Here is a 12,818-nt window from a genome sequence, read left to right on the forward strand (position 1 = left end):
TTCTTGTGACAGTAAATTAATTGTCCTAAGAGATATGTAAGTTTGACGGTTGTTTAACAGATATTTTTCTGTTCTGAATGACCAGACAGAAAAGGTTGACTGCATAGAGATGGGCAGAGAAACAAAAAGTAAATAAACCTCGAAACTTAACTGCAAAGTTTCGAAAAATATCAGCGGGTCCTAAACAAAATTAAATTGCTGAAAAACTCACCAATACATACTGTTACAATAAAAACCTTGATTTATCCAAAATGCAAAAGATAATGTTCATTTTATCGCCACCAAAAGTAACAAATCGTTCAGGAGACGTTTTTTACTTTTCGCCTACTAAAAAATTTACTTTTTCACTTGCAAAAGTTTTACAAGAAAAAAAAAAAATTCTTGTGTCTCGCTGATACTGTTTGAAGAAAATAATTTTTGAAAGTAAAGTGTCATACATTTTTTAATAGTACCATTCTTTTTTCGGGAATTTTTGTCTTCCAAGTCAGTGGTGAATGTCCGGTCTGAATCCCTTATCGATAACTTTCCAGATTAGGCCATGCAACCCGCAAAATACATCATTTGTGAAGAGTTTTATTTTCCCCTATTGTATTACGGTTTCTCAGCAAACGTATTTGAAAGAAAATAAATACAAGCTTTGGGGCAGGGTACGTTTAGTAAAAAGGGAAATTATAGTTAAGTGTTTCGGCAATGCTGCTAATCCATCATTAGCAATCAACACTGTTTGCATTATCTTCTCTTCTTATTTTTTCTTTTTATTCTTCACTTGTGCCGTATCTGTGCAACATCAATCTTGATCAGCTATTCCAAGACTATCGTGTGGACATTCCATTTGCCCAGATATCATAATTATATATCCATAATGTCTAAAGGGAATAGTTCTCCGTGATTTTGATAGCAGCTTCAATATTTTAAAAACCTGGATTGGATATATCAGAAAGGATTTAGATACTTAAGTCCTTGAATTTATGACGAAATATTCCGATAGTTAATAGGGGTCGATATGACCTAATGACACAATGCTTATCTTCAACAATTTCCAAACTTTTTTTCCTCGACAGTCTCAAGTCTATTTAAGCATTCTAGCTTCTAAGAATGTCCTAAATCAATGAAGTAGTGCAAAAGAATCGGAGAGGCAGACGTGTGTATATATATATATATATATATATATATATATATATATATATATATATATATATATATATATATATAAAAGCAACGCGAAAAGGATTCAAAGAATTGAAGCATTCTAAAAAAAGAAAATAAAGAACTGATGTATTTTAAAGTGGCACAGAAAACTTTTTGGGAAATGTAAGTGAGGTAACTGATGATTCAAGGATATGAAATCGTAATTACCTTACTAGTTAAAATAAGTCATTAGCCGCAACTTTCAACCACATTCATCTGAGGAAGTGGGAGTAGAGGGTTGCACAAACACTAGTGTTATTTAGATGCAACACTTTTGTTCAGTCTTCATGAAACTGAAGTGTAAAATCAGAATATTAAACTTATTTACAGCTAATGGATATAGATCTTAAGTTGTCAAAAATAGAGGAAAGCGGGGTTCTCTCTGCCACTGTAGAACTGTCCAGTAAGAGAGTAAAACTCAAATAAGTAGGGAAGCAACTTGCCAAACTCATAAATAGTACTGAAAATGCCCATTCAAAAACTTTCAAAAAGATTTTTTTTTATTACAAAAGAAGAAAATCTTACTCAGCCTAAAATGACATTCATTAAGCCAAGTACTACACTAATTAAAAAAAAATATTCGATTCGATGTTTAAAAGCTTTTAGCGTTCAGGTAATAAAGCAACGTGGCCTTTCAGAAAAAAAAGGCATAAGAAAAAACTTCGCAAATGCTAGAAAAATGATAAATAAATAAACACAAAATCAAATTTAAAGGAAAATAACACAGTCTAGAGCAAAACTTCCAAAGGTTACCACTGTTTTGAAGAGAAACGACCATGGTCTGAATCAATATCTGGTTAACAGAGCTTATAACTTCAGGTTTGTTACAAAAAGAACAGGAGAAAAGAAGCAGAAAAGAGAAAACAGTTTGAACACTCAAGATTTACGGCCCCCTGTCAACAAGAAACGGAGGAGAATTGAGGGAAGCATAAAACCAGAATAATAGAAAATTTAAGAGAGGTATATAGCCAGAATTGAATTTTACAGTTGTCAACAAAGTGGAGGAGCATTCATTGAATTAGAGAGACGCGAACTTGAAATTAGATACTTTGTAAACAGAAGGAGACACTATTTGATTATCTTAAGCAAATGGATGTGACAATTTATTTCCCCGAATCCTGAAGTTGATGGTGTTTAAAGTTTTGAACTATTATGAAATGAATATCAGCATTTAAAAAAAAAACTCAAAAATTCATTTGCAAATTGTTAATCTTATTTTTATACATTTTGGTACTTGCGCATTAAATGTACTCTTTTATATACTGCTAAAGAAGTCAAGTTTGGTTAATGCTAATGAAATAAAATAGGATGAATATATAATAGTTTAGAAACAAATTTGGGCTATATATTTGCACATTAGGGGAGTGGGGGTAAAGCATACCATATATTAAATACGTAACCTAACCTAGGCACCTTCCCTCCTAAACCCCAAAAAGCAACAGTTATCGTAAACGCAATGAAAACTACTCTTTGCATTCCAATTCTTAATAGCGGTGTCTTGAAATAGCCAGTCTGGCGGGTATCTGTAGTGTCTCCAGTTTGACATTCCATATACAGTATATAAAAGAGTACGTTTAATACGGAAGTACCACCATTTTTATCCTCAAAATATTTATTCTCTTCAGATTTTTGAACTGTACGCACGCAAATTTTATATTTCTTTCAATTTTTAATCAGAAAATTGGAACAAACAACATAAAAAGTAAGTTGTGGGCAAACACCAGTAACTGGAATTACAGGTATATTTAGCTGCTTAGGTCTACTAAAAAGGATATTTTTCATTGCACATTCGAAGAAAAAACTTGCCTTATTTTCTTCTATTTTTTTTTAAATGAACAGCCCTTTTTACCGAATGTATTGGAATCTGAGTTCATAAAACGAAGTAATCGTAGTCAGAAATGATGTGAAGAGTGAACTTGTTCCATAATAATCGATAAAAAAACATTTTCAAAAAAAAATTCAATGGAAAAAAGAGAATTCACTATTGCGGCTGATTCAATAAGGGATGTTTATATTTCCATTATTTAGTTTTTGCGTACCTATGATGGAGGCAATATATTCACGAACAAGCATAAAACCCAATAAACGCGAAAACCTACTCCTGAAGGTGCTTCATGCAGTTTCCTGCAAAAACATATTTACTATCATGGGAAGAGGACTGGCGTGTTTCCACAAGGTGAGGAGAGGTCTTGAGAAAATATTTGAAGGAAGTATATACTTCATGGGATGGAGTAAGAGTGCAGCTCTAAATAGAGGGGAGTGGAGAAGCAGCGTCTAAGGCTGTATTAACCTCAGAGAGTTTGGTGTTGATAAGTAGAGTTATCAATAGAAAACAAAAAAATAGAACAAAATAGAAAAAGAGACACAAGGGCGTTATCTTAGGGAAACAAAGCCTGTTTTGTTTTGAGTGCGGGAGAGAGGGACAGAATGAAAGGCTAGAGATTAGGATTTTTGGATTAGGAAATTAAATTAAATTTGCTACAACACAACGTCATTTTAGAAGGGTCTAATGTTCTTTGTGAAAAAGAGCGTTAAATTTCACTTTCTGCAATTATTCAATACGGGCAATATCCTCAACAATAAATTCGATTTTCGGACATAGAAAATTAAATTAAACTTTGCTTCAACACAACGCCATTTTAGAAGGGTCTAATGTTCTTTGTGAAAAAGAGCGTTAAACTTCACTTTCTGCAATTATTGAATATGGGCAATATCCTCAATAATAAACGTCATCTACCCCGAATCAGCTCAAAACAGAGATTCTAAACTTTTCTTACGGTCTATAAGGGCTAGCGTCGGCTTTTACTTGGTTCTCTTAGAGTTGGCAACCACGAAAATGCCAAGTCCATTTTCTCTGAGATTTGGGACAAGGTCTAATAATAAAAGAACGTAACAAAAGTTACATTAGATATATAAATTAATGAATATACAGAAGCGGTAGCTATAATATCTTTCTTTTAAGATTTTGCACTTGATAACTATTGTTCAAATAATTCAGAACTAAATAATAATACCTCTTCAAGCACTATTTAGGCTTCAAATAGTTATGGGTTTTTAGCTATTATGTGACTTTTTTGTCATAGATAAATCCCTATTTGCTTCATACAATCATGTATGGTTGTATGATGCAAAGATAGCGACTCCAGTCGCTATCTTAATGAAAATTCACCGCTCTATACATTTACAAAAAATTTTCAGGGAAAATTGACTTGATTCAATTTAACAATAAGTCCGGCAAAAACTTTTGCAGTCAGCATCAGTCTAACTGGAGAACACACTAAAACATCATTTCAAGTCTCGATTAAAAACATTTTTTCCCTCTCTCTCAAAAGAAAAAAGAGATTGATCATAAAGGATTTCGAATGTCGATACTCAGTCAGATAAGTTGACCACTAGTAGTGGACAAGGCAGATTTTGAGGTCATTATCTCCCAGTAGTTCTCTAAAAATATTCTTTAGTTCGGTTTTATTCTTATTTTTCTATTTTAGCCTTGTGATAGTAAATAGATGCCTTTCGGTTCCTTACTTATCAAATTTACGTTCATTGATTTATTACAAATATAGTCGAATAAAAAAAATGAAAATAAACATAGATTTTGCATAAGATTTTGCATCTTAAAGACTGTTATTGTATGGTATGTGTCCTCACTCCGAGGTGAAAAGTTACGAGACCTTAAGCAACTTAAAAACGCATTATTTGTTTTATAGATGCATAATCACAGGATAAATGTGCCAAGAGTTCTTCAATTCACTGCCACAAACAAAAAACACCAGTTGTTAGTGTCTTATATTTGCTTGTACAATCCTTAACAAAATTAATAAAAGAACAATATTTACAGGGTAGCTAAAAACGAATTTGGAGTTTCATCACTTTTTCAAACAATGAAGTTGAAATACAATCTTTTATTATTTTTTTTATTAATTATAACACTAACAATTTAATAACCTATAACACTTTGTTCTGTTATTAGTAAACTAGTTGAAAATATTTTACTCTCATATTTATCAACAAAATGTGATTTGGGGACCATCATTGGGGTTTCTGAAGTAGTGTTGGGGTTCAAAATGCATACGCAATATTTCTAGAAATATTGTAGCACCATCATAAATTAAAAAAACAACTATTTGTGTGCGGAGTTGATATTTCAAATGCGCTTAATAGTATGTTGCATATTGCATAACCACGCTTTTCTATGATGGTTTCGTAGTGGAGTGAACTCATTTATAAGCCAGTGTTTGACGGGTTGGTATGGTAATTCACCTGTGATAATTTTTCGTGAGGGCAACTTTCAGACCGAATTTCTTTACGTCGTGGAGTAAAACAAGGGTCAGTTCTTAGCCCCTTCATATTTAATAACGCAATTAGAACAGCCACATGGTACCTACCCCCATATGCGATTGACGGTAACGAAATTAGCCACTTGTCGTATGCTGATGATATTTTGTTATTTTGGACATTTTAATATCAATACATAATGCAATTAACGTATTACAGTCACATCAACGGGAGATAGGATTAGAGATTGAACCTACTAAAGAAAAATTCCTAGTGGCAAACATTAATAGTGATTTCCAGTATCATTCAATTAAAATGGGATCACTTAAAATTTTTTATTAATGATTCTATTAAATACCTTGGCTTGTCTTTTGGCCCGACAATTAAAGCTACGCGGGAGTTGGTGTTATCGTCTGTACTGGGAAAACTTAGGAAAACTTATGGCCGGCAAGTCAGGGTGAAAGGTCGCTTTGATAAACAAACACTTGTTATCATTTATAATTCAATGTTTGCACCTCATGTATTTTTCATTGTTCCTTTTTTGAAGTTTTTAAGTAAAAGTGTATCCGCGTGTACTTTTTCCGCTTTTATAAATATTTTCTTGGAATTCCACTATGGTTCAAAAATAGGTATATTATACGAAAATTTGGAATATTTGATATTACTGTTAAAATGGATCAACAATACGACCGATTTCTTAGACGATCTAGAGAAAATATAATAAATTTTTCCCTTAATTGTCTCGTTTAATGGAAAAAATAGTTTTGTCGCCATTGCTTTAATAAAACAGCTATTTATGCGTTATGTATTATGAGTGTTTATGCGTTACGTTTTAAGTGTTTTTAGTGATATGCACTAATGAGCTATCATAAGCTATTTATTATATATTCATGAGTTATTGATTATTATGAGCTACTTATTGTCGTCCTTTTCGTTAGAAGCGTAATTTTGTATTTTTCAGTTTTCTTTTCATTTATTTCTTATAATCCTCTGTGTACAACCATTTATGCATAGAGGGCATAAATAAATTATTATTATTATAAGACATATACATTAAAAAACGAGAAGGCCAGTACCTGAGCTTGCTCAAACAAAACAGTTCTTGGACTTTCGAGCTATTTTCAACGAGCCAACACCAAAATGAATAATCCTCCATGGAATATACTCGATCAGCACAGACCAAATTGGGCTACTGAGTTAAATTATTTTAAAGCAACTTGCCAAAAGGGCTTAAGAGTGTACAAAATTCTTCTGATCACCCTGAAACTTACAAGGTGTGTACCCTGAATGAAAGAGGCTCCTAAGGAAGAACAACTCCTTAGGGTTTTTTAAACTCCTTAAAGTCAAAAAGGGTTCAATCCACGACATGAGCCACAAACATAAAAGTAGGCCCTATTTCGTAAAACCGAAGCTAACCATCGGACTACGGTGATGCAGGTAACTTTTGATAGAAAACGGAAAGAAAATTAGATTTCTGAAAGCTTGAAAAGACTAGCTCTTCTGATTTTCTCAGTAAAACGGGCTAAAATTAAAAAAAAAAATTCTTTAGGAGCTTAAAATGAGAATTTTACTTAAAACCCACTCTAGGCTTCCAATAAATGCAAGTCTAAGGTGCGAAAATAACGACTACTTGATGTGAAACACATTTAAGCCCATTCCACCAACAAATTTTTAGCAGGAAGGAAGGCATGTTGCAACTCAGCTTGTTTGGACTGGAATCATGCAAGGATTTCGAATCGATATAATTGTAGGATCAAACTGATCCTACGGCCCCTTCAACACAGTCTGTCCTTCAAATTACAAGTGGTGAAGTAGACACAGGGCACCTTTTCTGAACTGGGGTCCAGGAAGGATTTTTGGTCTATATCTTTGGAGAAGCAAGGAAGGCCAGTGGGCTCCGAAACCACCGTCCCAGTCAGGTTCTAAGCCAAAAGGTACCCAAAATTTTTTGATCGGCTAGGAACTTACCTGGCAAGTAGCTAAATGGAACGTGAGAATACTGACTTACAGAGATATATGCTCCTTTCCCGCCCTTTGTCCGAAAATACTTTGATCCACCTGGAGTTAGTAGTAGTGTGCTTGGAACTTGGAACTAGGAACTAGTAAGTTCCACTTGGAGCTTTGAACCTTGGGGCAAAGAGACAAATTTTCATAAAGTTTTCCATTTGAACAACCACCTATGTCCCCAGGAAATTGCCCAAATCCCTTGGAATTAGTTTTCCAAATAGGCAAAGTAAAGAATTCTCCCCTGAAAAATTTTAGACCATTAGTTTTTTTTTGGTCAAAGGCTTCTAATTTTCAAAGCCAGGATATTTACCAAACAATGAAGCTTTGATGCCATCTAATGCCTGGGATGTAAAGATCAGGGTCTTACATTTCTTGTGGAAGATTGCTTTGTGCTTAGGTACCTGTCTACCAAATCTTGAGCAAATATCAGCACTTCAGACATTTTGGTTTACTTCCCCGGCAATCTACCAATCTCAGCTGCTCAATCTTAAGTAAATCAGTTCAATCTCTTGAAGAGTTGATGTGATCAATTTATAAGGCGCGCAGGAAATGCCGTAAATTCTGGAAACAACATTTGGAATTAAATAGCCAAAAATTTTATTCATAACTTTTTACAATCGTGCTCACTGCTTTTTAAAGTTGAAGCACTATTTAATTCTTAATATACCGTATGCTGCTTAGCTGCATTACCAGCAGGGTTAGTTGTTTCATTAAAAGACATTCAACTAAGCTACAAATTCCTTTTAAAATTGGGAGAGAGAGAAGGAGTTAGAGGATGAGGAAGAGAGCGAGAAAGGGAAAAAGAGAGAGAGGGAGAGAGATTACCATCATTTTGATGTCCCATAGTAATGATGCAAGCATCAGCTCCGCCAATCAGTGAACAAATTGAGTCGCTTAGTACAGTTCCTGAAACATCATTCTGAAAAAACATAAATCTTTTAAGAATACTTCTCTTACATAACTATTTAAAATAATAAACTTCTATGCGAGAAAACAAAATAAATATTGAGAAAACACTTAAAAGAGAATATCTTCAAAAATCACAACAAATCATTTTTAACTTCTTATATATTCGTATGCCTTAAGGTGAAAAGTAGACCTATGCCTTTCCATATCATTGTTTTATCTTATCACAACATGACCGCGAATAGGAAAAAGGAGATAAGGAGGAATCCATGTTCAATTTACTTACAAGATGGTCTTGAAGCAGCCCCACTCTTCAAAAAAAAATGGTGGCCTAGAATGTACTTTCTTGGAAATCTTCTTATGACCCCCTAAATTTTGCGTGTGCATATACAACTAAGCTCATCTGTTATATTTAATTTTCTGTTTAATATGAAAGACGATTTTCTAAAGCATCAACATATTCGAAACGGAAATTGATCATAGTTTATTTTCGTCAATTTCGACAACCGTCACCAAGCATCAGTGACATGAGTATCAAACAGTTCGTGGTAAAGAACTGCAAGTAAGGAATGACCCGGCTCAATAGTAACCGAAACTCTAATAAAAGGAATTTTGATACCAATAGATACATCAAAAGAATCAAATTTTTATCCTGATTTCAAATATATAAATTTCATCAAGTTTAGTGTTACCCTGTGTTTAAAAGCTACGAGCCTGAGAGAATTTGCCTGATTTTCGAAAAAAGAGAAGAAACATCCCCTAAAAGTCATAAAACCTTAATGAAAATCACACCATCAGATTCAGCGTATCCGAGAACCATAAAGGTTTCAAAAGGCTGTAGAGGTTTCTAGCTCCTATCTGCAAAAATGCGGAATTGTGTAGTTTTTGCCAGAAGAAAGATCACAGATGCGTGTTTATTTGTATTTTTTGTTTATTTTTTTTCCAGGGGTGATCATATCGGCCCAGTGGTCCGAGAATATCACGGGAGGGCTCATTTGAAAAGAAATTAAAAGTTCCAGTGCCCTTTTTAAGTGACCAAAAAAATAGAGGGCAACCAGTCCCCCTCCCACGCTCATTTTTTTTCCCAAAGTCACCTGATCAAAATTTTTAGATAGCCATTTTGTTCAGCATGATCGAAAAATATAATAAATATGTGTTTGAGGAAGACTTAATCCCCCACAGTCCCCGGGGGAAGGGCTGCAAGTTATGAACTTTGCCCAATGTTTACACATAGCATAGGTTATCGGGAAGATTACAGTCATTTTCAGTGGGGATATTTCTGGTGGTGGGGGGGGGGGTGGGGGTGGATCAGGGGTTGCTTGGGAGTATCTGTCCATGGAGGAATTTTTCATGGGGGAAGAACATTTCTATGAAGGGGGCGCCAGATTTCCCAGCATTATTTAAAAAACGATCAGAAATTAAATAAAAAAAAAAGTTTTCAACTGAAAACTTTTCAACATCAAAACTTAAAACAAATAGAAACTATTACGTATATGATTGGGTTCGCGCCCTAGTCAGTACCTCGCTCTTAACGCTAAAGTTTTTTTAGTACTTTCATAAGAGCTATTTATTCTAATTAGTACCCTTGGTGATTTAGGGGTCATTATTAAAAGAATTGGAGACAAATTCGAAATTTAGCGTAAAGAGCTAGGTATTAACTAGGGGGGAACCTCCCTAATATACATAATAAAAATGTACGAATATAGAAGTTCGTTACGTAAGTAAATTTGTAAGTTACGTATATTTTTTACTAATAAAAACGTTCGTAAATAAAATTAAACAACTTTCGAGAAAGTCATTTAGCTAAAGAAAAGTATAATTAATATGCAAATTTTGATTCAATTATTCATGTACGGTGAGCCAAAATCAAAACCTGCATTAATTTAAAAATGTTCAGAAATTAAATAAAAAAAAGTTTTTTTTAACTGAGAGTAAGGAGCGACATTAAAACTTAAAACGAACAGAAATTGTTCCGTACATGAAAGAAGCTGTCCCTTCCTCAACGCCTCGCTCTTTACGCTAAAGTTTAACTCTTTCTCACAGCTCTATTTTTTAAAACAATGAAAAACTTTAGCGTAAAGAGCGCGGCGCTGAGGAGGGGACAGCCCCTTTCATATACGGAATATTCATTTAAGGAACTGTTCGTTTTAAATTTAATGTCGCTCCTTACTTTCAGTTAAAAAAAACTTGTTTTTTTATTTATTCAAACTAGGATTTCAACAAACTTGAAATACTCAAACTCGGTTTTTATTTTCAGGCTCAAGTAAACATATTCTTTTTGTAATCTCGTTGAATCTTATTGAAGAATTAATGCTTCCTATTATGATTATGTGTGTAAGGATAGGAAAATATGTAAAAGAAGATGAGGAAACATCAATAAAGGGACAAGTTGCATTTTTCATTAAGCCTGAAAGTCCATTGTGCATAAGTAGAGTATATTTCATTAGATTAAAATAGTTGCAATTTTTCTTAATACAATTTTCAAGGAAACTTAGGGTATCAATGGATTTGAATGCTAATCTTGTTCGGACTTTAGTGATGAACAACCCAGTACTATTGAAATACCATCCAGCTTCTACGCTTATAGGCTTTATTGACAGAAAGAATTGGAACAGTTTTTCTAAGTTTCCACTTTGAACAGAAGTCGATTCCCAGCCTTTGAAATAATTTTCTATTTTTATTTTTGATAACGGTTTGTACTATATGTATTAATTTGCCTACATAGAAACAGCGTCTAACAAACAGCGTACATTGCATTTGATAATTCTTTAAAAATAGAAAAAATAATCTGATAGAAAAATGAATATAATACTTCAAATTATAATCTTACATATACGTTTTAACCTTTATTTCGAAGCATAGGCTTTTTTTTTTCACGCTCAACTTTGAGTTTTCAAAAGTATTTGGAAACCCAAGTACAGCTTGAGTTAAAACCCCAAATTAAAGCATCCAAGGTAAACCTTAACAACATTCATTCGAACGACACATGCGAAGAAGTCAGTGATTAAACATCGTATAAATTCCGCAACAATCTGTCTTTAGAATGAACTGGCACAGCATTGAATTGTCCATGATGGATTAGAATCGTGGCAAAAGCCTGTTAATATTAATTATGGTTGTATATCATACGAGGTTTGAAGGCTTGATCATACTTCAGCTTGTCACAATCAGTGCACAACCCTTCGATGTAGGGGTACGTTAATATATGTTCCAACTACGGGAAAAGAAGGTAGTAGAGCCACCCAAAAAGTTACCTAAGATGCCTGAGCCTCTTGGTAAAAAGTTTGATTATCTTAAACAGAATTCTAATTTTGTTTCTACACTATAAGCATCAATTCAGAACCATAAAACTGCATCCTCAGATATAAAAGATAAGTTAGCTTCAATGCATGTCAATATCAAGGAGGCATACTTGTGCCTCTTTAAAGAGACGACCCACCACAATGTTAAGCGATTTCCAGTCCTAGCGGTCGCAGAGAGACGGCGGTGATCGCATTTTGTAGCCTAAGCTCAAACTAAGAAACATGCAAAATTTCACCCCCCCCCCTCCGAATTTATCTTCATGGGGGAAAGCTGGCCGGAAGTTTCGACCCTCCCACCACAGCCCCCCTTTAACGTTGACCGATCGGGCTGAAATTTCAAGGATAAGCATTCCTATGTCCTGGAAGCTTATCCTCAAAATTTCAACTCAATCCGATCACTCCTTCCCTGTTTTCCAAAAACCAAATATAGCCACTTAATGTACATCAAATTATTTTTTTTATCAGCCGCACCTACAGGCCACAGTTGGCAACGGATCCAGGTGAATGAGGACTCATTCGAACCGGAATTCGACCTTTTAGGGCCTTTTGATATTTTCAAACCGAAAAAATTATCCCCCGAATTTACATTTACGAAAAACCTCGTTTTTTTTTGTTTTTTTTTGTCAAAAAACGAAAATCTTAAAATCTTTAAAAGCCTAAACACAACAATCTTCAAAAACAGGGGGTTGGGGGGGCAGCAGCCCCCCAACTTTAATTCCTGACACGATCAGCTAACAGTTAGTCAAGCAATAATAAGTAATAAACTGTACAAAAACGTGCAGAAATTATTTGAAAAAAACTACGTTTTCTAAAGAGTTAAAGAGGCTGAGTCACAAGTTCGAACCTTAAAACGACCAGGGATTAGGAGGAACAGTTGGGGGGCTGCCACCCCCAAACCCCCCGCTTCCAGCCTTTAAATAAAAAAAAACAAGTTTTTTAAACTGAAAGTAAGGAGCGATATTAAAACTTAAAACAAACAGAAATTATTCCGTATATGAAAGGCGCTGTCCCCTCCTCAACGCCTCGCTCTTTACGCTAAAGTTTGACTTTCTCACAACTCTATTTTTGTTAAACAATAAAAAACTTTAGCGTAAAGTTTTTTTGTATTTTTGATCAAGATTTCGCTCCAGTGTGTTGGGA

General features: G+C 34.3%; 1 protein-coding gene across 8 annotated transcripts in view; it reads right to left on the minus strand.

Moving 5' to 3' along the window:
* The window catches only part of LOC148950360 (uncharacterized), a 369,985-nt gene that overhangs the window by 71,918 nt on the left and 285,249 nt on the right, over window positions 1-12,818 (minus strand). For all 8 annotated transcript variants that reach the window (XM_089092346.1, XM_089092345.1, XM_089092344.1 and 5 more), the window contains one exon: window positions 8,296-8,389. In XM_089092346.1, coding sequence (XP_088948472.1) covers window positions 8,296-8,389 — 94 coding nt within the window. The remainder of the gene's footprint in view (window positions 1-8,295; window positions 8,390-12,818) is intronic.

Source organism: Artemia sp. Qi Xiang Cuo, chromosome 7 (genome assembly GCF_049724085.1).
Source record: "Artemia sp. Qi Xiang Cuo chromosome 7, ASM4972408v1, whole genome shotgun sequence".
Taxonomy (NCBI): domain Eukaryota; kingdom Metazoa; phylum Arthropoda; class Branchiopoda; order Anostraca; family Artemiidae; genus Artemia; species Artemia sp. Qi Xiang Cuo.